Consider the following 26185-nt stretch of genomic DNA (forward strand, 5'->3'; position numbering starts at 1 on the left):
TGGCATCAGTTTTCGTTGTGACAAGCACCACTCAACAGGCAGTCAACATATGAGCAGCCAGTTGGCCTTAGGAAGACAAGCAGTGAAGAATGATGAGAATGGAAAGAAACTGGATGCTGCAAAGAAATATGTTTGGCAAGAAACATTTGATTATTGAAAGCAATCAAAACTCCTACAGTGACTCAGACACAGACACTATTTGCATGAGTCTTTGGCTCCACAGAATTGAATGAGATAAATCGACACTACACTATTCAGAAATGCTCAAAAGTAACCCACTTTTAGAATTTCTTTACCTTATTAAATCAACTTAAGCTTTAAGCATTTAGCTTTTTTGACGAAGGTAAGGTAATTGAGAGGAGATTGTCATTTATGATGCTGACCAAATTGGGCCCCCTCTACACCTTGGCTGCACTTGAAAGGTCTCTCCATAAGGGTGATGAGCAGAATCAATGCCCAAGGGCAATTTAGGCGGAGTCCCACCCTCACCAAAAATGAAGCCAACTTGTTGCCAATAATGCGGACCAAACTCTGACATTGGTTATACTGGTTCCAAACAGCCCGTAACAGTCGGACCTTCTTTTCGTACTCCCGAGGCACCTCCAAAATAAGTCCCAGAGGGACACGGTTGAATGCCTTTTCCAAGTCCACAAAACACATGTTTGGGCAAACTCCCATGCACACCAGAGGACCCTGCCGAGAGTGGGGAGCGCGTCCACTGTCCCATAGCCAGGACAAAAACCACCCTGCTCCTCATGAATGTGATGTTTGACTTCCCGATGGATGCGGCTCTCCAGCAACCCTGAATAGACCTTACCAGAGAGGCTGAGGCGTGTGAACCCCCTGCAGTTGGAACAAAGCCTCCAGTCTCCATCCTTAAAAAGAGTGACCACTACCCCTTGTTGCCAAAACAAGAAGCACTCTTCCCGATGGCAATGCAACGTCTACCAGGACAGCCCCACAACATCCAAAGACTCTAGGAAGTCCGGACATATGTCGTCCACCCTGGGGCCCTGGCACCGAGATGCTTTTTTACCAACTCAGACTCTGTTTCCTTATGGAAGGTATGTTGGTGGAATTGAAGTATTCTCCTCACCGACTCACAACCTCCCGATTTGAGGTCAGCAGCACCCCATCCCAACTGTACATAGTGTTGATGGTGCAATGCTCCCCCCTACTGAGATGACAGATGATGGATCAACATTTTCTCTGAAGTTTGGAAAATCTTTCCACTGCCTCACTGAACTACTCCTACGCCCAAGTTTTAACCTCTGCGACCACCAAAGGGATATTCCACTTGGCCAGCTGCTTCAAGAGTCCCACAGGCCAAAAAGGCTCGACAGGACTCCTTCTTCAGTTTGATGGCATCCCCTCACAGCTGGTGTCTACCAACGGGTTCAAGGGTTGCTGCAATGACAGGCATCAACAACTTTATGGGCACAAACTCCGCTCGGCCATCTCAACAACAGAGGTGTGGAACTCGGTCTAGCGAGAGTCAACGTCTCCCGCCTAGCCTCGGAACGTAGGTGAAGTTCTGCCAGAGGTGGGAGTGTTTTCTCGGAGAATGATGAAGTGTTTCATTTGCCAACAGATGAGCTTTGGTGACAAGAGATTAAAATCTCTGTCAGTCAAATCTAAATTCAAAGCTTGTTTTATTTTATATCTGAAACATTTGACAGGGTAAACTACCTGGTTGCCAATGTAAAGTTAAAACTGGGATGCAACCAGCAATGTGTGTCACGAAAAGCAGAGCTTGAGTGGGCTTAAGATGACTTTCTCTGCTTAGTCCCTCTCTTCGATGCCTGGGGTTTGTGTGAACATAGACCGGGAAATGGCACAGGAGCTGAGGTTACAACTAATTACATTATATGAGGAGCACAGACAGAAATTATGCTCCTCTGGCTCAGCTATTACATTTGGCCTGCTTATTAACGTCCCCCTCCCCCCACCCATTCCTTCCCTGACTCAACCTCAGAGGAAAGGAGCCTGTCACAACAAACAAGATGTAGAAGCTTTATCTAAATGCTTTTTCATTTTTTAATGTTTTTGCCATAAATGTGTTTCATGCATTAGGGTCAGAGCATTTAATCCAAAATTTGTTAAGAATTAAGACAGACTTATTAGTTCTCTGTTTTTTTAAAATTTATTTTTTGTTAAACTGAGAACTTGGAGGTAATCATTATAAGGTGGTAAAAGGTAAAAGTGGTTTATTACTGTCGATTATACAGTGCAGATTGGTCATGAGTTTGCAATCTCATTTTAAGCAGCATTAATCCATCTAAAGCAGGGGTGCCCAAACTTTTTGGACCAAAGATCGACTTTTCAATCAACCAACCTCCCAAGATCGATCCATTACCGCCCACGCGCACGCATATACACACGCACGCCATGATGAGCAACAGCCTGAAACGGAGGCATGCGACGCACTTTTGCAGCCTGTTAACTATCGTAGCTCACACGTACCATTTTAAAGTGCTTCCCTCGGCCCTCTAGATTCCTATTCTTTGTCCGTGCCCTCGGTGAATTGTCCACGAAACAAACTCTGAATGAGAATAATGACGATAAAAGATATAGCGCAACAGTTCTGATCACGAGCTGCAATTGCAGACTGCTGAGCGCTAACAACTTCAGGTGACGTAGTTCACGCGCCACCGTAGGTTAAAGATTTACCTGCTTTATTTTATTTTATTTTTTAAATACTTTTGTGAAAATGAGACTGAAAGGATGATTAGGGTGCAGTGTACATTAAGACAATGTACACTGCAATAAGACCACAAATGGCTGTTTGTTTTTTTTCCTCCTCTACACCCCTCGCGATCGACTTGGGACCAGTCCGCAATCTATCGGTCGATGGCGATAGACGTAATGGGCACCCCTGATGTAAAGTATCAAGGAAATTGTGCCTTACTCGTGTTGCAAAGATCAGTGGATCCATGTCACCACTAAGGTATTGGTTTGACGAATGCAGCTTTTCATTCATATGTTCAGGAGGGAGGAGAACACAAATGTTTTACTGATTATTATTGAAGAGCTTTTGTGCATTTAAAGTAAGGCCGATCGATTTCAGGCAACAATTGTTTTACGGATTTCAATTCATATATTGCCCTGCTAAAACTGTTGGTGAACATCTGTTTCAGGAACATTTGCGATTTTTTTGAACACTGACAAACTGACATGAATGCAGCATTCGCTTACCGACAACGATGGTTTTGCCAATACTTTGATGGAAGAGTCCATAAAAAAAAGAATAATTCATACGACATGTTGGTGGAAATGAACACCACAGAAGCCTAAGAAGATGAAAATAAAAAGAAGTGTGATGGACAAGGCTCAATAAAAAAGAAATGATTGGGTCCTCCGATGTGGAAAACACACAAACGTCCGCATCATCACTTTCCGCGGCAGGATGAAGAATAACTCTGTGGTTTTACAGTCACAGACCACTCCTACATCCAATTCTTATGAAACGAATACTAAAAAAAGAATTCTATATTTAAAACCCCTCAATTATATGTAATTCTAGAAGAAAACCTGACGAATGCTGGCCAGATGGTCTGGGGCTGCAAGCTGAGCTTGCATTATGACAAGCCTTTTTCGTTGGAGAGGGAAACCTGAAGCTTGGGAAACTGCAATACGCGAAATCAAACGTGGAGGAAATGAATGGAGAGGAGAAAAAGACGAGAAAGGAAATGAGAGCAAAAGCAGTAGAAAAAACAAAAAAAGGTTCCCCTCCATTCCTTTCACTATGTCTTGTGTTTCGGGGTTATTTTTAGCAAATGCAATGCAGCGTTATAAAGGCAATTATCTCTGCTGTGCCAAAGTCATCACTCACCATGACATCCCTGTCAAAATAAACACACATGCACACTTTGTACACTTGCATTTGATCTCCCAAAGAGGAGACTAAATGGAATAACCCCCCCCCCCGCCCCCCAAAAAAATTTAAAAAAACGAACGAGGCTGAAGTGAAAGTCGGGAAAAGCATCACAAAACAACAATGCAAGGTTATGGTTGAGACAGGAAAACTGAAAACAAAGCAGAAATAACTTGAGAGTCAGAATACAAATCTTGCAAAAAAAAAAGAAAAATCTCACAGAAAAACCAAGGGCATGTCCTAATTAGAAAGATGGCAGCAGCATAACTTCATTAATTCTCAAACATGCTGACAAGGTCATATAGACATTGTCAATTATTTTAAGTGCTTCAAGATCCAAAACTCACCAACTCTGTAATGACAAACTAGTTTTAAGTTCATTTGTGATGCTCCTGATCTTTTGCTCCGTGATGTTGAGCAATGATTAATTTCTTTGTTGGGTGTTGATTTGATGCATTTGCTGTCTCTGTGATGGTTGCATATGCGGCTTTGAGAAATACGATCTCGAGGGCTTACGTTTCAACGGAAGCATTAACCAACCTGAAGCAAATACATACAGCATGTTAAGGAAAAAAAAGAATTAAAAATGATCTAGGTGGAAATAATGTTAACAATAAGATGAGCTGCGAACATGCTAAATTTTGTGGAGATGGTGAAAACCAATAAAGTAATTTTGTTACAGCAAAGAGTTCACACCACATACTACTGCCATGTGCTTAAACGGAGCCATGACCTCTGCAAACGCCCAAGATGACATCTCATTTGCTCGGTTTGTAAAATAAAATGAATTCATAATGTAATGAAAAAAAGAAGTTACATTTGTGCACTTTCTTTTAAATGAAACAAATAAACGGTTCTCTTACCAGTGATGAGCTCTCGAACCTCCATGTCATTCGTCTTCCTCAGGAGGCGAATGAGGGCAGGAATGCCATCGCAATTTTTGATGGCCACCTTATTGTCATTGTCCTTGCCATAGGAGATGTTGCGCAAGGCTCCACAAGCCTTGCGGTGGACCTCAGACTTGGGGTGGTCCAGGAGCCCCACCAGAACAGGAATTCCCTTCAGCTGGCGCACATCCTTTTTGATTTTATCGTTTTCATAGCACAGGTGCTGCAAATAGGCAGCAGCATTGGATTTGACAGGATCGATGGGGTGGCCCAACATGGCAATGACTTCTGGTAGATCTGGGTCACGCCAACGCGGATCCTTACGAATGCTGTCAATTGAGGGTGAACGTCGACCACCCATACGGTCCAGACTGGCCATGCTCCCTCGCTCTGGCTGCGCCAGTGGCGCACAATATATGCCATGGATGTACGTGTGGCGGTCATCAACATGCTCTGTATCGATGGGCTCATCTGGGTAGCCTCTAGAACACACAGAGAGAGAGGACAATCAAGATCAGAGGGATAGGAGGGCTAAATACAGGGGGACCGCGATTTGGCTCAGAGCAAAATTAGCTCGTCAGAGAGACGGAGGAAACTGAGGCCAATGACTAATGAGGGGGTGAAAGCGAGGTGAAAGAATGTGGGTGTCAGGAAGATACAATAGAGAGACACAAATACTGTATGAGTTTGGAATCTGTTCCTAAGTAGTGAGAGAGTGGTAGAAAAGTTCTGTTTGTTTAAACATTTTTTTGCTCAATAAAATGTTTAAATGAAACAAATCAGGAAGAACAATATTGCAAAATTGTTTGTGCAAACCGTCATGAAAAAAATTATGGGACCACCCGTGGTTCTTCAGTATTGTGTATAAAATGTTGGTGAGGTAATCATTTAAGACTTTAATGATTAGCTCCCTAACATTTTCCACAGTACCTCAAGTGTTCCAAAATTTCAATACAACAAAGATGATCCAGCACCAAAATAGCCAGATTTGAGATTGAGCTCTTATTGGCTGTCACCATTTTTAAACAGGCAGATGCCAATTTGCTTAACGGACTGGACGATAAATGGTCCATCCCTGAAAAAAACATTTAATATGACTTTAATATTAGACATCATGTCTGCCATTTCGTATTGTTGTTTTTTTTTTTTCCTTTTTAATGATGGGCAAAATCACTTCAGTTTTCCCATCAATATCTATGCACTAGTCCTGCCAAAACTGTTAGTCAGAGGATGCAGCTTCTGTGGTTATTTTTTTTTCAATGGCTGGATTTTTGTAAATCAACTTCTCTTCATTCAAAAGGACATGCAAGCTGAAATTAAAACTTCAACTTCCCTCCCATTCTCAAAAAAAGGACAATGGAGAAAATCAAACTGAATGCCGAATTGAATGTAGTGCCACAGTCGAGTAAACCCAAACATGCCGTCTAGTTTCTAGTAACATGAGTCGAATGAATACAACTGCAGACAGGAAAAGTGCAGGCAGTACCTGATTTTCTATTATAAAAATGGTCATAAAATGTGAGCTGGTGTTCATCTAAGTCACACAAATATATAGTTTAAGACCAGACAAACAATAACGTGTTTTTATTTATTTATTTATTTATTTATTTTTTTTGACACAACATGTAAATAATTCCGAGTGCCGGGTGAGAAAAGCATGTGAAACCTGAGGCTGATGACTTCTCCAGGGGCTGGTTGAGAGTCAGCCAACCTAGGCTTCAATCAAAGTGATAAGTTGGAGGTCTTTATTAAAACTGTTCTGTCTTATTAAATTGAAAAAAAAAAAACAAACCAAAAAAAAAAAACAAACAGTTTAGAGTTTGCTCTTCTCAAGAAGCATTTCTCGATGTGAACCATGTCTGGTATCAAAGAACTCTTTGAAGCTCTACTATTAACTCATTCACTCCCAAAGACGTATTTCGATGTCTTTTCAGACGCCACATATTTAATCCCAGCTCCTCATTTTATATTGACTATACTTGAAAAGGGTCTGAAGAGATCTGAAAAGACATCTAAATACGTCTTTGGGAGTGAATGAGTTAAGAATAGTTAACCTGCATGTAGCTATAATTAGTTGCAAGAGTATCTCTAAAGCTTTGACGTCCATTGGTCTAGGGGTAGACAAACCCTCAAAAAAATTTAAGAAGTTCAACACTTTTCTTTCTCTCCCTCAGATTACACAGCACAGAATGCTCAATGAGGTCAATTACAATCCGGCAGAAGTGTCTGATGCAACATCTCTATTGCCAATTCTGCAATTAGTATAACTGAATAAGATGGATGTCATGGGAAGACGCCATGGAGGAAGACACTGTTGTTAAACATAAATAGATACATCAATCAATAAGTCAATCAATAAATAAATAAAAACTCCTGCAGGTTTGAAGTTTGCACAAGTCGAATTCAATGTTTCACAGCGCTACTGGCATATGATTGTGTGGACAGACAGAACAAAAGTTGAATTGTTTAGAAGGAATGCACAACACTGTGTGTGAAGAACAAAAGGCAAGACACACTACTTTAAAACCTCATCCCGACTATTACGTATCACAGAGGAGGTATGATCGTTTGAGACTGCTTTGCTTCCTGAGGGCCTAAATGGATTGTATTATTAAAGGAAGAATTCATTTTCCAAGTTTAATCGGATATTTTGCAGGAAAATTTAAAACCGTCCGGCCGCCATTCGAAGCTTAGTGCCACACAATGACTCAAAGCACAAAAGAAAATGAACAACTCAATGACTTTAATTAACAGAAGAAAATGGGCCTTCGGAGTAGTCCAGTCAGACCAGTCCCATGACCTCAACAGAGCGATTCACACCAGAAGTGCCAAGAATATTGCTGAAAATTCCTCAGGACCATAGCAGGTCTGATCTGAAACTGTTTGGTTGAAGCTGGCTCCCAAACGCTCAACCATTCATCACATCCAAAGGTTCACATACAGGTACTGTTGTTTGCATGATGCCTTCAATCAAAACACGTTGTTTGCATGATATTAGTTAAGGAAAACTGTGTTTGTCTAACGCTGACGGGGACGATAATCAGATCATATTTTGTGACCAATTTACACAGCAATGAAGGTTATTCCAAAAGTTTTCACTTACTTTTTTTAGCAACTGTATTTGTAGTCATGATTTCATGACACCGGGGTGCTGGCAGAGAAAAGTTTGAGGAAAGGACTTAAATCCGGATGATACACTTTCATCATCTTCCTGTTCGTGTCACAGTATGAGCTTTGTTTATTTTACGACATGATCCATCTCACATTTTCCGCATCATAACTTTTGATGTACAGCGGTTTGGTTGTGCAACAAAATGGTGGCCAACGGTGCTGGTTGGCAAAGAATTCCAATGAGAGATCAAGCTTTCATGAATTTTATGTCAATTATGCATTTGCATGGGTTTTCCCCGGCATGCATCTTGCTGGATATTTTCTGCATTCCTCTGATGAGATTTTCCCTTCATTTTGCCTCGCGGCATGACACCAGCTTTTATAGTTAGATGGTTAGAGTCAGATTCTACTGCTGGTGGAATTGATACAATGCAAATTGCTTGAGCAATGAAATAAGATATCACTGTATATCGCCACTTCAGCTAGATGGAAAAAGGAATTATCCGATAATGAGCGAGGAACTATGGCAGTCTAAATTTACATTCAACAGGAACCCAAAAATGAGGTTAGAGTGAAGAATAGAAACATTGCTAGACAACAAGGTTAAATGCAGCACATTTGAATGGATACCCCCTTCTTGAGTGTGCCCAAATTTTGTCATTTTGTCCAATGTAAACAAAAATTTTGACAGAACATGTATAACAAAAAAAAAGTTCAGAAAGTACAAACCTGGGAGACCATTAACCACAAAACAGAGGGGCCGGTAAAGCCTAAATTCAAATGATTGCAAGGCATCTTTTAAAAACTATCACTCTGAGCTTTCAAAATAAGTGCTTCCATAGGAAACACACTTCTATTCTCTGAGGTCATCATCAAGAGTTTCATATCTCTGTTATTACAGAAGGAAGATAATAAACAAAACAATCTCAGGATCATCATTCCCTCTAGTCCAGGGGTGTCAAACTCATTTCACATGGTGGGCCACAAACGGCCTCGGTAGATGTCAAGTGGGCCGGACCATTAAAATGATACAATACTTTGCTATAAATAACCAAAACAATATGTCTTTCCTTTGTTTTGGTATAAAGAAGCACAAGAACATTAGGAAAATGTTGAAATTTAATGAACATATCTTTTACAAAACATTTCATGAAGCACCTTACATTTCCTTCGACAAATGTGCAATTTACTTTTATCATTCACATATATGCATTGCAACTGATCCCACTGATTGTACAAACTTTAACAAGTAATTGGTATTGAAAAATATAGTAATGCACTTTAAGATTAAACAAGATTCATAAAGAAAGCAAGTTTTAAAGCATTTACACGTGCATATAAAATCTAAATGTAATCCCTGCCTACACCTTACAAACTAAGGAGAGTGCTATTAAATGTGTAAATGTGAGAGTGCTATTGATAGCGTCTGCTGTCATGGGTCTGTCTCAGTGACAGACTGAGGCTGCTGTTGTCTTCTTCTCTGATCAAAACAGTGTCCCCTTGCGGATACTCAATGAATTGCACCTGATTAAAAATATTAATTCTGTGTCTTTAATGCATTTTTTTCACTTTTACATTATCCTGCGGGCCTGATTGAACCTACTTGCGGGCCGGTTCCGGCCCGCGGGCCGTATGTTTGACACCGATGCTTTACATAATCATCTCGCGGGCTGGATCAAACTCCTTTGCGGGCCGGATCCGGCCCGCGGGCCGTATGTTTGACACCCCTGCTCTAGTCTCTCGTACAACGAATATTTTTTCCGCAGTGATCAACCATGTTCCCCCCATATTTTCAACATAGATGAGATGAACAGTTGCGCAGCTCTGTTTGCTAAGATCTTGGCCAACGCGACCAGGCTTTTGGTAAAACAGACGTCATGTGGTTGAGTGATGGGAATGTCAGGATTTGCATTTAAATTGGTGCCATTGTGTGTACACGGGAAGGTTGGCGTGGGGCATCCGGGGGTGCGGGCAGAAGGGGGGCGGGGTGTATTGAGCAGGACATGAAAGGGGTCTGGGCTTTAGGCTCTAGTATGATTACAGTAGATCATTCACTTCATGTTGATAAGGCTGCTAAATAGTCAGGTTATTTGTGTGTACACTCATCTATGAATGCATTAGTGAGCTAAATTTTCCAAGAGGCAGTGAACGGATGATAAATGGATAGTCACTGTTCTCCAAATAATTCGGCATTGGCAATTTAAGAAAAACAAATGTGCGTAGATTTTTGCATCTCTTGTTTCTTTCTGTTTAGATCACTGATATCAAGTTGAGACAAGGAATTTAGCTTCCCGGGTGACCTTAAATAAATGAAAATTACTGAAGGAATTATTACATGTAAAAGCAAGTCAGGTTACATGCAGTATGTGGGAAAATTGGGACTTTTCTGCTGATGGGAACATGAAACCAAGGCATTGTGAAAGGAATGGAAACACTGAAAATGTCAAAAAAACTTAAGCGAGATCAATGTTAGACATATTAAATAAGCTTTCTGTCATGCAAATGCTCAATAGTGTCATATCTGTTTGTTTTGTTTTTCAGCCCCAGCTGGAGGGAAGGGTGTTTCCCTCCAGCAGGTGCACCTGTTACGCGTTTACTAAACAAGCTTAGCATGTATTTAAGGTCTGCCAAGGTGCCTAGTCTCTTGTCAGATTATTGACCTTGCTCGCTGTTGTGCTTCAAGTGTTCTATTCTGGACCTCTCGATATCTTTCATAATCGCTCTTGTTTTGTCATAGCGGAATGTTATTCCTATTTATCGACCTTGACCTTTAGTTTCGCGTTGTTGGACTTGCGATATTTCGTTTGTGCATTCTCTGGAACTCACTTCCACCCAACATACATAATGTTGATTCTCCTCCCACATTCAAATCTCATCTCAAAACCCACCTATTCAAAATCGCATATTCAATTTAAATTCAAAGGCGGCCCGGTGGTCCAGTGGTTAACACGTAGACTTCACAGTGCAGAGGTACCGGGTTCAATTCCAGCTCCGGCCTCCCTGTGTGGAGTTTGCATTTTCTCCCCGGGCTTACGTGGGTTTTCTCCGGGTACTCCAGTTTCCTCCCACATTCCAAAAACATGCATGGCAGGCTAATTGAACCTCGGTGTGAGTGTGAGCACGAATGGTTGTTCGTCTCTATGTGCCCTGCGATTGGCTGGCAACTGGTTCAGGGTGTCCCCCGCCTATTGCCCGAAGACAGCTGGGATAGGCTAAATGTATTATTATTATTATTATTATTATTATTATTATTATTATTATTATTATCATTATTATTATCATTATTATCAGTGTTCTCTCGTACCTTGCGTTTTGTAAGCACTTTTTGTTTTAAGCCTTGTTTTTTCTTGGTTCCTTGTGACCAGCGATTCCAATTTGTACTTTGTCGGTGCACTTTTCTGGAATAAATATTTTTGTAATCACATTTTGTCTGAGCCTGAATTTCTGGAACATTATTCGGTTCAGTCCAGAACGTGACGAATGGAAAGAAAGCAACTTTTGAAAAGCTACTGACGAGCAGCAATTAGGTATTTGAAGCTGATAATGTCTCCAGAGTCCCAAGAACCTCTCAATGCAGGAAGGCTTGCGGCCATTCATGAAGCCATATTTCAGCCACCCCTCATTAATCTCACCAAGAGAAAAACTGGCAGTTGTTTCAGAAATACAAATAGCTCAAAGAGTTGTATTCACTGTGATGAATGCTGTGAATGTTTGGATGGTCCAGATGTATGCATTTCGAGAAGGTTGGTGCATAGCCACCACATCCCAACAAGGCTGCAACATCATTGAGTTGTAGGCCGCTTTAGGGTGCCTGAAGCTATAGGCCACTGTATAATTGTCAGGCAAGACAACTCACCGTCCCATGGTGACCTGAACCCAATTGAGCATATATGCAGAATTCTCAAAGGGAAGATCAATATCCAGATGTGCATTATTCCGATTACATTCCAATACAGTATTCCGATTCGAATGTAACCAGTGCCTAGACCGAATGAAAATGCACCATATAAACACATCAATTGGAGCAAACAGGCCAAATCCGAATGGGATTTCAATCAGATTCACAGATGTAGTACATTCCTTTTGCCAATCTGAACAGAAGTCATGTATCATACATGCTTCAGTTGGAATTGCCAGGCTATGTCCTGTCTGCGCATGCTCTTTCTTGATGTAAACGTGCCGTGAATTCGTCGTTCACGCCCTTGAAATTATGGCTTCCAAACTGAGCTTGTCTGTGAAGGAGAGGTTGTTTTTAACTACTTGAAACTTGTTATTCATCAAGCTGTTGCTTTTTAAAAAAGTGTAATAACAATCGCAACAATTGTGTTTAAATAGACTCAGCCCCGTCTTTATAAATGTAGTAGCACATTAACACCAGATCGCGTCACATGTAAACAGTTGACCAGAGATCTTCAATCAGAATGACAAAAAAGTTTTCATGTAAAGCCCGGCTTTTGAGGATGGACTGCAGTACAGTTATTTAACAACCAATACTTACTGTAATTGGAACACTGCATTGTACACACTATAATTGGACCCAGTCACCTAACTCAATCACAAATACAATACATTCATCTCAAATGAATCACACCTTCACCAGCTTTCTATCAATTATTTTCACCATCCTTTGATAAAAAGCGGTCCATGACGCATGCCTCTGGAATGTGTATTGTCGGAAGAGGAACTTCAAAGGATTAGAAATTGTTAAAATGTTTTCATCTTTTTAGTGTTTATGAGCATTTGAGTGAATACTGCCAGCATACACAGCATTTCTGTGCATTATGGACAGTTGTTTTATGATGCAAAACGCTTGGCTGAGCAATGGCAAAAAATGACAACAAAGCGGCAAGCCCGTAATGTTTATGGCTTGCTTTTCACCAATGCTCTGCATTATATCACTCACAGCCACTACTGGGTGATTGCATTATTCCGAATAGACAGAAAGGTTATTCTATTATTTAGGGGACTGTTCGGGGTAAGCTCAAACATGATAAACAGGAAGCAAAGTATCAAACAGAGTATGCAGCTCTCTGAGGAAATCTTCTGGCAGGATGAAGGGAAGCGGTGGGGAGTGCGGGTGACGGTGCAAGGAGGAGGAGGAGGAGCTGGGTGGTGACAAATCACTTCCGTGGGACAACCCCTAAAGACATGACTTGATTAGAATGAGACAACCCAACTCTCAATCAAAAACCCGCGCGTGTGTGTGTGTGTGTGTGTGTGTGTGTGTGTGTGTGTATGTATACTGTATGTGTGTGTGGTGACCCCAAGATGCGGGTGTCCAGGTGCAGGTTGCCCAAGGAGAAATGAGTCATTAGAGATTGCCTAGTAGACGTCCCGATAGTCTGACCTAGTTCAAAAGCATCTATTAATCACACCGGCATGAGGGACACACACACACACACACACACACAAGCGCGCACGCACACACGCGCACACACACACACACACACACACACACAAACACACACACAGATGCATATATGCAGAACTGTGGCAGTGGATACACACTGACTCACGCATTACAGATGGATGAGGGAAATTGCAGCGTCATGTAGTCACGGCCAGATAACTGGTGGGTCAGGAGAAAAAGCTAAAGGAGTCTCGTCAAGTGTGTTAACAGCATCGTCTCGGCAGAGATGAATGAAAAAGAATTGACGTTCCCTCGTCTTGTACCAAAAGCATATTATTGATACATTAAAAAAAGCTGGTCGTGGCTTGTTGAAAAGAAATGTTGAGAAGCCAACCTTTTTTTTTTGAAATGGGGGTATACTCTATATTGAAGTAATTCAATAATTCAAACAAAGAAAACTATTTTTGACCAGCGAAACACTATCATGACATCAAAGCAAAATTGTAAATTAGGCAGAAAGTCTCAAAAGTTTTAGTACTCAGCAGCAAAATAATTCTTATTTCTTTGAGGCTGCAAATGCATACGCTAAACAATACAGACGATACTGCGCTTATCAAATTCATTCGACTATTGGAACTATAGTTGACACGGTGGGCGACTGGTTAGCACATCCGCCTCACAGTGCAGAGGTCTCTGGTTTGATTCTCCCTCATGGGTTTTCTCTGGGAACTCCGGTTTCCTCCGGCATTTCAAAAACAGGCACGGTAGGTTAATTGATCACTTTAAATTGTCCCTACGTGTGAGCGCGAATGGTTGATTGTCTAATTTATGTGTGCCCTGCGCTTGGCTGGCAACTGGTTCAGGATGTCCCCCGCCTATTGCCCAAAGTCAGCTGGGACAGGCTCCAACAGGCTCGCAATCCTCATGAGGATAAGCGGATCAGATAGGAGATGGATGCATATCGTAACTGCTTGTCTCAGAGACCATCTAGCATAATTAAACACTTTTATGCATGTGAGGCACATACTGTAGCACACACACACATTGCTACTGTTGCTCATCTGGACTGGGTTGCCAAGTTACACGACTTTTGACTATCTTGACTGAGGTTTTTAAAAATGAGCCTCTCAGGTTAAAGTGAAAAATAAAAAAATAAAAACGGAATTCATGTTCATAGTTTTGATAATAATAATAACCTTGTGAGAAATGCATGATAAAGTCAGTAAAAATTAAAAAAGGAAAACGTGATTAGAATTAAAGCACTTCGATAAATTCGACGAGTTCAACCCAAAAAAAAAGTGGGTTTCTTCATTTTTTTTTCCAAGGGCTACATACAGAAAAATCAAAGGCAAGGACCATTTTGACATATTTCATTCAGCCAGACTATTATTGGATATAAATATATGTGATGCTGCCTTTATTTTTATACACAGTATACGGTGTAGTTGAAAAATAAGTAGGTAATTAAGAAAAAGGTCAATGATTTTCAGGTGGTCCAATTTTAGGGGCAAGAGTGTTGTTTTTGCTACTCCATAATTTTGGTTTGCTCTTGCTCGCCATCATTTCAGATAATTGTGCTTCACAAAGATGTGACCTGGAAATAGAGCCGAGGTATTCACAGCTTTATTGGCAGTTGTCGAGGCTCCGCTGCCTCATTTGCGAGCCTGTCGCCACTTCTGGCACAGAATAGGCTTGTTGCAAGAAAATCACCTTTAGGGGCACTTTCGTGCAGCTGTTTTTTTTTTTTTTCCTTGGAAATTGTAGGCTCTTCATCTTCTGTCTCACCAATTGACCTTTTCCTCTTTCCGAAGAAGCTCTCCAAAGACGTTTGTCTTATTACCCCTTTTTGCCAGCTTGTGGACTCTTTTTTCATGTATTGTATCTCGGGACCGAGACAAGCAGTTGGACGTGTACAAAGGCAAAGGCGGATGCTAGAGGTTTTCCAAATAAAATTCTTTTCAGACTCTGACCGCCAAGAAAATATTTTTTGTTCATTCTCTCTGTGTGGCACAGTTCCAAATGGCCCAAAGAGCGGTACGGGTCAGGGTGACTGGGGGCCGACAGATTTGGACACTAATCCATCCATCCATTCATTTTTTGAACCGCTTTATCCTCACAAAGGTCACGGGCTGTGCTGGACCCTATCCCACCCGTCTTCGGGCAGTAGGCGGGGGACACCCTGAACCGGTTGCCAGCCAATCGCAGGGCACACAGACACGAACAACCATCCACGCTCACACTCACACCTAAGGGACAATTTTGAGTGTTCAATCAGCCTGCCATGCATGTTTTTGGAAGGTGGGAGGAAACAGGAATACCCGGAGAAAACCCACGCAGGCCCAGGAAAACATGCAAACTCCACACAGGGAGGCCGAAGCCGAGATCGAACCCACGACCTCAGCACTGTAAGGTCGATGCGCTAACCACTGGATCACCGGGCTGCCCATCTAAATCACAATTATATATTTTACTCATAAAGTTTGGACAATTGTGTGCTTCCAAGTTGACCGAAGGCCAATTTCTGCTCTGTACCAGCATGACTGCACAGCAGTGAACAAATTGAGGTCCATTCAAGCGTACAAGTCCGCACAGAGCCCTGACCATAAGTCTATCAAACACCTTTGAGATACACTACAACAAACACGGTGAGCCATCAGGCCTTCTCCCAGGCCCAACATAAGTGATGTCTGACCTCTCAAATGTGCTTCTGGATGAATAAAACAATTCCCACAGACCCACTTCAAAAACTTGCCAGACGAGTGGAAGCTCTAATAGTTGCAAAACGGAGCACTTATGCAATCACGATATCTAGGTTGTTTCTTTTTTCCATCCCCTCTCTAAAAGATGAGTTGTTGTATTTTTTGGGTGGGTTATAAGTCACTTTCTTTTTTTAATATATCACAAAAACTTACCATTTGTATAAGGGTGTTTACTGTACACTTTGTATCCTCTGAATTTAGTATAACCTACTAAAATAAGCATTTAACATTCATAGGGAAGAAAGCGGTCTTACCCAACTGCTGACAGCAATTACTACACTCAGCAGAGCCCAGGACTGTGTTCATATTGTGTACAAAAAAAACAACGACTAATGTACAGAAAGGAGGCTATTATTCATACAAGTCACAAATAAGAAGGGAGATCATAACCATATTAAGCGTTTCTCCTCACCTGACTCTGGGCCCATCACGAAGTGGTTCCCGGTGGGTGCGACCCCGGTTGGCTCCTTTTAGTGTGCGCCGGTTAGCCGTGGAATAGTCAGGTTCGAGCTCATATGGCTCCTCGTCCTCAGGGCCGAAGCTGCGGCGATCATCTTCCAGGCCATATGGTTCGGCCTGAAAGCGCTCGGGCTGGGAGCGGTTCAGGTCCACAGTGCTGCTACCCATGGGCACCTGGGGTTGGGCCACGTGGCCATAGTCATCCTTACGAATGGGCAGTGTATAGCTGTTCTCTGGCCGGTAACTATTAGGCATGTAGGGGTAGCGAGGAGGACGGAAGTTGATGCCTCGTGACAGGCTGCCGTAGTTCTCCGTCAAATCAGCGTAGCCATCATGCAGACCGTAATGGCGAATGTACTGACTCTCTGGCGTTTCACCATAAGAATCATTGTAGGAGTTGTTGTAGGAGCGTGTCAAGGTGGATGAGGCTTGAGGTGTGATGAAGCGATCGCCACCGTTCTTGATGTAGCGCCGGTCAATTGAATCGGTGTAGCTTCCCAATGGGGATGAACCCTCAGGCATCGGCAAGCCATCAGGGCCAAGAGGAACCTGACGCACAGTTCGTGTGGTCACCGTCTTCACCATTTTGGTCACCTGCAGAAGAAACCACATGTACCTGTCATCCAACTGAACACTAATTCGCATCCAAGTAGCATGATGCCACTATCAGCCAGCGTAGGAAACAATGTAAACCATGCACCTCTCTTCATACAAATGTTCTTAGACACTCGTGGAACACCATGCAGGAAAAAAAGGCAAAATTGTCAATGCTTGCACGAAGATACAATAATAGCCACTGCTATGCCATGCTCTAAAAATCGGGTCTGATTTGCTAACACTACTAGACAAAAACCACAGCTGACATGAACAGAGTAATCATGTTGTCTGGCTTATCTTGAAGTATGATTTCAGAGAGACACCTGAGCGTTACAACGCCACCAGACCTTGACTAGGGCGAACCTCACTGTTATTCAGAGCTGTATTTCCAAGACGAGCAGACCTTCACAGAGCTATCTCACACTCACTTCATTCCATAGCTACTGAATTATTCTTCCTCTGAGCCTTACCGAAGATATAGAGCAAACAAACCTCATTAGCTGTGTTATTCAGAATGCAAAAAAACAATTTGCTGCCCGGTGAATACTGTTCGAGATCAATAATTACTTATTGCATTCCAAGCTATAAGGTAATCTCCGAATCAATTATGTTGATGAAAATAAATTGTCCTCTGCAGAGGGGCCATTCTGATGCATTTATTTTTCTATCCAACAGGATTAGTCATTCCACCTTGACTAATCAGCATTTCTTTGCAAGATAATTCATTGAAATGTTCATCTCGTTCCAGCATTCAACTCTGATGGGCTTCATATGTGCCTTTGTTAAGGTTGAGGAAACCTAAACAGTGTAGATGTTACAGGTCTTGTAGGCTTGAATACACCCCAATTGTGAGTCTGAACACAAAACCAATTTCAGGAATTCCAAGTCCCGAATTAATTATTAGTGTATCCGTGGTTCTAGTGCTATATGGCCTTGGCTTCGAAAAGATCTTATTTGCTTGTTTTAAATTAGGTTTGTGACCTTGAAAGGAAAAGTGCACTTTCATCCTCTTGATTTAGTACTTAGTCAGTATACTCTACAAAGATAGCAGCTGGATGTCAAAGCTATTCTTGATGGGGGAATATTCGTCCGATTGCCTTTATTTCATTTTTGCACAATCATTCCTGACATTGTATAATCGTTGCGGATAAGTGGGCAACAAATGCCTCTGAATGGGCACCTTTGCAGTCCCTACAGCAGTTACTATGCAATCTAAACACAGGCTTTTGGCCCATTTGCAAGGTTGCAACCCTCACAGGATAGACACGTGTCATTTACTGTTTACCAACAGATAAGAGAGAGGGAAAGGCTGCAGGCGTCTATTTGTCCACTTTACAAGACTGTAAAATGTTTCACAATCTCTGCGGCATTCATTTTTTTCAGTGTTCAAATAGACATTATGTGACAGAATTGGGTGGCAATTCAGTTTTTGAAGAAGTCAAATGTTAGTTTTGACGCAAAATTAGGCAGGGGTAGCAAAATGCAAAAGAGAAATCACACAGGGTTCGGCATCCTTTACTGGCTCTGTGTCATATGAAGCATTGGTGAAGATGGAGACAGGTGTGGGTGTCCTGGTAGCAGGCCTCGACTCCACTACCAAGCTCTTTGTCACTGGTATTGGATGGTAGGTGAAGCAGGAAACAGTTTTGACCACCTTCGTCACCTAGAGTTGAAGTAATGTGCGTTAGCCAACTGCTTTACAGTGAACTGTATTTATTTTACAAACTGACAGATGGATTACAGGAGATGAAAGGTTCCAGGACTGGTTTCATAAAGATTGGCAAACTTTAATTCCATTGATGTTGGAAATAGAATTAGTACTTAGTCAGTATACTCTACAAAGATAGCAGCTGGATGTCAAAGCTATTCTTGATGGGGGAATATTCGTCCGATTGCCTTTATTTCATTTTTGCACAATCATTCCTGACATTGTATAATCGTTGCGGATAAGTGGGCAACAAATGCCTCTGAATGGGCACCTTTGCAGTCCCTACAGCAGTTACTATGCAATCTAAACACAGGCTTTTGGCCCATTTGCAAGGTTGCAACCCTCACAGGATAGACACGTGTCATTTACTGTTTACCAACAGATAAGAGAGAGGGAAAGGCTGCAGGCGTCTATTTGTCCACTTTACAAGACTGTAAAATGTTTCACAATCTCTGCGGCATTCATTTTTTTCAGTGTTCAAATAGACATTATGTGACAGAATTGGGTGGCAATTCAGTTTTTGAAGAAGTCAAATGTTAGTTTTGACGCAAAATTAGGCAGGGGTAGCAAAATGCAAAAGAGAAATCACACAGGGTTCGGCATCCTTTACTGGCTCTGTGTCATATGAAGCATTGGTGAAGATGGAGACAGGTGTGGGTGTCCTGGTAGCAGGCCTCGACTCCACTACCAAGCTCTTTGTCACTGGTATTGGATGGTAGGTGAAGCAGGAAACAGTTTTGACCACCTTCGTCACCTAGAGTTGAAGTAATGTGCGTTAGCCAACTGCTTTACAGTGAACTGTATTTATTTTACAAACTGACAGATGGATTACAGGAGATGAAAGGTTCCAGGACTGGTTTCATAAAGATTGGCAAACTTTAATTCCATTGATGTTGGAAATAGAAACAGAATTCAATTATCCAAATCATTTTCAACCTCAATTCAACCGCATACACAACTACACACAAGACAAAGGCAAAATATTTTAATTTTAAAACTGATGAAGTTTATTGTTTGGGCGGGGAGGGGGAAGGAGGTTCTTTCAATTTGAATTTCATGCCTGTAACACATTCCCCCAAAAACTGGGACTTTTGGTCGAAAGCAAGGACGTGGGAGGCTGGTAAAGGTCAGCAAAGCTCATCAAACACGTTTGGCACATTCTGCAGGATTAGTTGTTCACAAGCAAGGATAGGGTGAGGTTCAACACTTGGTGAACAACTGCATGAGCAAACAGTCCAACAGTTTAAGAACATCTTTTCTTAACGTACAATTGCAAGGAATCTAGGAATTTCATCATCTCTGCAGGTACGCGGCAAGGCCGAATACCAGCACTGAACATATCTTAGTCTCTAAAATGGAAAAAAATATATATTTCGATATCATCTGACATTTAGTTGCACAGAACATGTACATTAATACAAAATGTATGCATTCAAATTCTTATTGAACCTTGACCAAGGGTTGCCTCCCTCACATAGCCTCTTTCATGTCCTTGCATTATGAGCGGAATAGCTTTTAATGGTTTGATGGTGTGATCAAATTTTCTGTCATGTTTGCACATGGTACTGTACACCGTGAATATTGCACTAAAGCTGAATTTTGGAGAGAGATTTGGAGCTGGAAAAACATTTTAAAACGTTTAAAAATCCTTGCAATTAAGATGCTGCAAAAGTGCATCCTCTCGACTTAAGTAGGCAGTGATTTCCTTTTCACAAATTCACAAACTCTTGGACCTACTTCTGTTTTCTGTTTCGTTCCTCTCAGAGGCCATTATGGCTGCTGCTCATCATGGCATGTGCATGTGTGTATGCACGCATGCGCAAGGATGCGCACGCACGTGTGTGTGTGCGTGCGTGCGTGCGTGCGTGCGTGCGTGCGTGCGTGCGTGTGTGTGTGTGTGCGTGTGCATACATGTGCGGTAACAGGTTAGTTGGAGGAGGTTGGTTGATCGAAAAGTAGATCTTCGGTCAAAAAAAAGGTTGGGCACCTCCAGCCAAGAGAATGCATGGGATACATTTTGAATTGAACACACGCACATCAACATGTAGCCAGAATTTTTTTTTCAGTGGGGTGGCCAGGGTGACACAGCACCCCAGTGAGGCATGGCCAGGGGCGGCCGTGTCAGGGGTGGATTAAATAAAATGTACACATATCCAGAATAATGCCCATCACGCTCATAATGAAGCAGGAACAAGGGAAGTTAAAAGCAACATTTTGCTCAGCTTAATTGACTGGATCATACCACTTTCTTTGCTTTTGTGTACTCATCTCATCATCTCCTTTTATCTTATGAACTGATTTGCCAGCTTATCATAATGAACAATAGTCACAGATGGCCGACACCATTTTACATACTGCGATCAATTCATTCAAATCGTGTCTAAAAAGCACAATGAAACAAAAGTATCTCCTTCACGATTCTAAAAGTTGTTTTTTTTTCACAAAGGTTTGTTCCTTTAGTATTATGAGCATGTGTGTATATACGTGTGCATTTTACTTCAGGAAACCACGACTTGGATGCTATGATAAAGAATCACTTCTCAGCCATGTTGTTTGCTAGCTATGGTATGAAAGTCATGATTTTTGATTGATACCGATTGTAAAAATCAAATGGTCTTTGCATTAGGCAGATTCTTTGAAATTTTGTCTTGAAATCAATTGTATATTTTTTCTTGAAGTATGCAGTTACAATTAATAACTTGTGGCAGAGTATCACACGGTCTGAGAATGTGAACGAGGCAGAAAAATCATTTTCCCACAGGTGTGGGGGTGGTCAGAGAGTGACAAGGAATGGCGACCATGTAGCTCTGCCCATGACAACAAATAACGGGTTTACCATGAAAACAAGTGTTGCGTACTCGTGAGTTGGTCTGTTGTTGTGTTTCATCTCACAACACAGACGGTGGAAGCCAAAAAAAGGACAGGAGTATGTTACTGAGTGTATCTGTTACTGCAAAAACACGTTGAACGTTAACCCACAAGAAAACAAAATCTGAAAAGTAAGTAAAAATGGGGAAGTTGAGACGACAAGTGGCAGAGTTTCTGCGGATGATGTCTGGACCTATTTGCAACCAAAGAGATGTTTTGCTAAAACTTTCCCCTCAAACAGTTGTCTGCTTTTCTCCTCAAAGTGACTTCCAAATAACACTCCATATATGCTCTAAGGGAAGGCTGGCCTTTAAAAATAAAAAAGTGTCCTTCTTCTCTTCCTCGCCAGCACAGCCTTTGATTAGTGTTTCACTGCATACAACATCCCAACAAAGTTCCACTTCTGACGACATCTAATCATGTGAGAGTGTGTGGCCAGTTCCCTCATGGTAAACACATTGGAGTGCACTGGGCCTCCGTAATGAGGGATTAGACCAGGCTTTATAATTACACTTTCTACTGAGTGGGATTCGCCATCCAGTGTTTGCTACTCTTCTGTAAAACAACGATAACAGCTGACCGAAAATGAATCAAGATTTGGAAAATGGGCAAACTCCTTTGTGGCACAGACAAGTTTGAGGGGGGGGAAAAAAAAAAGAAAATTGTGTGGAAAATGCTGAAAAAGTGCTGTGGGAGAGGAGCAGAAAAAACACTCTGGTTCGATGCTTTGTGACTATGTTGCTCACTGTTGAGTATCAGTAGGTCACAATGACTTTAAATACAGCCCCAGGGTAGGAAAGGGAGGGCTGGAGCAAATGGTCATTCACCTTTATTTCCCTTGACCAATCCTTGTCAACACGGCACTCACAAGTCACTCAATCGTAAAACAAATAAAACTATTGTTCAGTATTGTACTGTAGCTCTTCTGAATGAATTTGTAGGGAAAACGGAAGATAGAGAAATTAAGCGAAGGAACAAGAGTAAAGACAAAGTGAATGAGTTGTCCGAAAACCCCTGCCACAAACCAAACGGTTCAGTGCTGTTGTCAGAACGTCATTTTACTGGAGAAGAAAAAGCATGGCTAAGCTTTATCAGCCAAGTCAGTAATCACGCAAAAGCGGATGCTACAGAATCTTCCATATATATTTGATGTCCGATGAAAATGGCGTTTGTCGCTTTTTTTGTGTGCCGTATATTAATCTGAATGTGTTGCAGCAGACATACTTGGAAGTTGCAACTTCCCTTGCAATAATGGCTCATTTAACATTCAATTTCATCTTGTGAAACAAGATAAATCAACAAGGTTCAACAAAAACAAATCACAATATTATCGAAACAATGAATTCACATTTTACTTGGGAATGTGCACAGTTGCTCATTTGAAGTCAATTTTAGCAATCCAACTTTGACAAACACACATCAATCAGACACGGTTCAGCGGAAAAACAACTGTGTCGCATTATTTGTTGAAAACATGTTTAGAATCCAAGGTTATAAACCCAACAAGAGGCAATATGTTTTCCTCTCTTCCTCGCTTGTCTCCAACACTAAGTGAATGCGGAGGTGTGTTGCCTAGCCAAAGTGCATATGCTGAAGCACAGTTCCAGCGGCAAATAGTCATCAAGATGACTGCGTACTTTTAACGGGACATCCAGGAGAACACTGAGAATTACTTTAGAAGAGAGGTCCCCAACCCCCGGGCCGCGGACCGGTCCCGGTCCGTGAGTCATTTGGTACCGGGCCGCACAGAAAGAATACATAACTTACATTACTTCCGTTTTATTCATTTCAGAATCTGAAAGATGTTTTATTTTGAAAAATGACCGGATCCTCTGTTACATCCGTCTACAATATGTCACTCTTGACGCAGGTGAAGGTGCGCTTCTCAGTCACGTGATAGGTTACCGCTAAAATGAAACTCAGGAGATAGCAAAATGAGTAAAAAACAAAGGTCTTTGGAAGGTTTCTTTGGGAAGGGGGAAAGGCCCAGCCAGGAGACAAAGGAGGAGCCTACGACTTTCAAGAAAAAGAAGGCTACATTTAATAGACAGTGTCAGGAGTCCTACTTAAAATACGGATTGATCACAACGGGAGATTCCCACGCACCGAGCCCAGTCTGCATCATATGCGGCAATGGTGAGTCGTATTTTTCATGCACTTTGTATTGTGGTCTATCTTATTTTGAAGGCACGTGTAAACATGACCATAGCGACCGGAGAGTGTTGCGGCCAGATAGGACGTTCATCGTGTTGCGATTCGTGTTTATTACTATGTTTCGAAAATACCAGTTTTCATGTCGGTCATATCATATTATTTTGTTGTATTTATTAGTCACACCTTAAGGGCCGGTCCCTGAAAATATTGTCTGACATTAAACTGGTCCGTGAGACAAAAAAGGTTGGGGACCCCTGCTTTAGAACGTCAAACCAAATCATTATTAAGTGGAGACGTGGAATTTAATCAAAAGAGAATCAATATTTAAAAACCGCATCGGATCCGTCCATCCAGCAGGAGTTTTGCACCTCGGTGGAGGACAACTGAATTGATAATCTTTTGAGTGTTACCTTGGTTTCTGTGCGGCGTGTGGTCCCGTCATCAGAGGTGACCACCGAAACATGGGAAGTCGGGGTCCCGGGGTCCTCCTCTATGGTGACCGTCTCCTCCACCACTTCCGGCGGCTCCTGCATCATGGCCAGAGAAGTGGCGTTGCTGGGGCTCTGCTCCTGCACAGTGGGAGAAAACCAGGCAGGTGTTGATTATTTTAGAACAGGAATTGTTCTCTCAAGCATGGGAAAGAAAAAAATATCGATGGAAAGCTTTGATATTTTTATTTTTATTTATTTATTTTTTAATGTTCGAAGCTTGGCTTGGACAAGAATTACAAATCGAAACTTTAATAGAGTTATTAATCTTTCTACTTTAAATGCATATACTTCAAAGGTTTGTGTTATAAAATTAGCAAAGCGCATGAATGATTAAAGAAGACGTTAAAGCGAACGCCATGATTGCCCCCTCCTGCTGTCAGCCACAGTGGGTCCTGCTGTGCAGCGTACTGTCTGTGATCCCCTTATGACCCACATCTACAAAGTAACTGATCCGCTTCCGCCAGAACAGCGCAGCAGATACGCTGTCAAGAGAAGTTCAAGTGTGTGCATTCTCCCGAGTCCAGCAACACAAACGGCGGCTCTGTCAGTTGGCGCGGCCTTGAGAGCGCAAGCAGCAACATAATATGCACGAAGCATTTTCAGATGGTTTGTTAAAGGGAAGTCAAATGTTGGTCAACCAAAATTCATCTTGGGGCTTTTTGACCACTCTCCGAGAAAGTCTCTAAAACTACTGAAACTGAAAAATATTGGATCATCGGAAAACATTACACGAGCGGATCTGCAAACACGGTGAGTCGAGCAGGGATGAAGAATGTATAAATCATAGATGTGTAGCAATTTTGGTAAATGAGGATGAAATGAGAAGTATGTCACGCTGAAAGACTCAACGTATTTTTACTTATTTTTTACAGTTAAGGTTTGAAAAGACCACAAATCCTCAATTTCCCTTGAAAAATAACACCAAAGTGCAAATCAATTCTTCCAACAGTATTGTCGCATTTTAGAAGTATGGAACTAAGTAAAAGGAGGCAAAGAATATAAAACAAAATTCAAGTTGTAATTAGTGCATCTCGTATTGGCAGTTTCACTTATTTGGCTTTGGCAATACAACAGCAAAAGACAAGTGCAAAACTGCTGGAACGTCTCACATTTCGAGATTTTAAACTGGATCTTCCAAGCAAAACGCTGTTGGGACTTTTTCAATCTGACGATGGATTTGAAAAAAAGACGTGTGTCACGAAAGGACGGCACAACACGTGTATTATCTGGCAGTCATGAGAGGGAAAAATATGAACTTTCTGCTTCTTTTTCAGCTGATGGGTCCAGATAGAAAGTCACCGTCGGGTCGTGCAGCCCTCTGGCATATGCCACTTCTGTGAATACGTGACAAATTACAGTTCTGCTGCCGGAGCAAGGAAGGAAGGTGTTTCTGGCAGTTTCAGATTACAATCAATTAATCAATCAATCAATAAAGCCAAGAGACCGAGACGAGGCAGAGTGCATGTCTTGGAGTAGGTGATTGTGGAAACCTATATCAATAAAATGCAGAGGGAACAGTGTGCCTTTGATGACGTACTGTACACAAGCACGCAAGGTAGTGGCGAAGCACAATGAACCATCCATCATCAAATAATATGTCATCAATTTTAATGATCTTGACATCACACTGAATATGTTTCATCAGAGGGGAAAGGGTAACAAACCACTCATCCATGCTGCTTTGACTGAAGCCCTCAGATTATTTGAATTTCACAAACATTTGGAAAGCTAGCTCATGACAATCATTTTTAACGACAACACAGAGTTACTGTGTAAAGTGAGAAGGCTATTTTGTTGCTCATTAATCCTTTGACCGTAAATTTATGAAAGGACGCTTAATTTAGGCCCTAAACTCGATGTCAAAGGGATGCACATGCGTGCTAACATTGTAAGCACACAATTATTAAAAGTCACATTTGTTGCTTGT

General features: G+C 41.7%; 1 protein-coding gene across 1 annotated transcript in view; it reads right to left on the minus strand.

The window, feature by feature from the left end:
• arvcfb (ARVCF delta catenin family member b) overlaps nt 1–26185 on the minus strand; it is a 189839-nt gene that overhangs the window by 41751 nt on the left and 121903 nt on the right. The window contains exons 4-6 of the mRNA XM_019885104.1: nt 24178–24336; nt 16394–17034; nt 4738–5243 (exon numbers count right to left, since the gene is read on the minus strand). Of these exons, the coding sequence (XP_019740663.1) occupies nt 4738–5243; nt 16394–17034; nt 24178–24336 (1306 nt within the window). The remainder of the gene's footprint in view (nt 1–4737; nt 5244–16393; nt 17035–24177; nt 24337–26185) is intronic.

The sequence above is a fragment of the Hippocampus comes genome, unplaced genomic scaffold, assembly GCF_001891065.2.
Source record: "Hippocampus comes isolate QL1 unplaced genomic scaffold, H_comes_QL1_v1.1 scaffold45, whole genome shotgun sequence".
Taxonomy (NCBI): domain Eukaryota; kingdom Metazoa; phylum Chordata; class Actinopteri; order Syngnathiformes; family Syngnathidae; genus Hippocampus; species Hippocampus comes.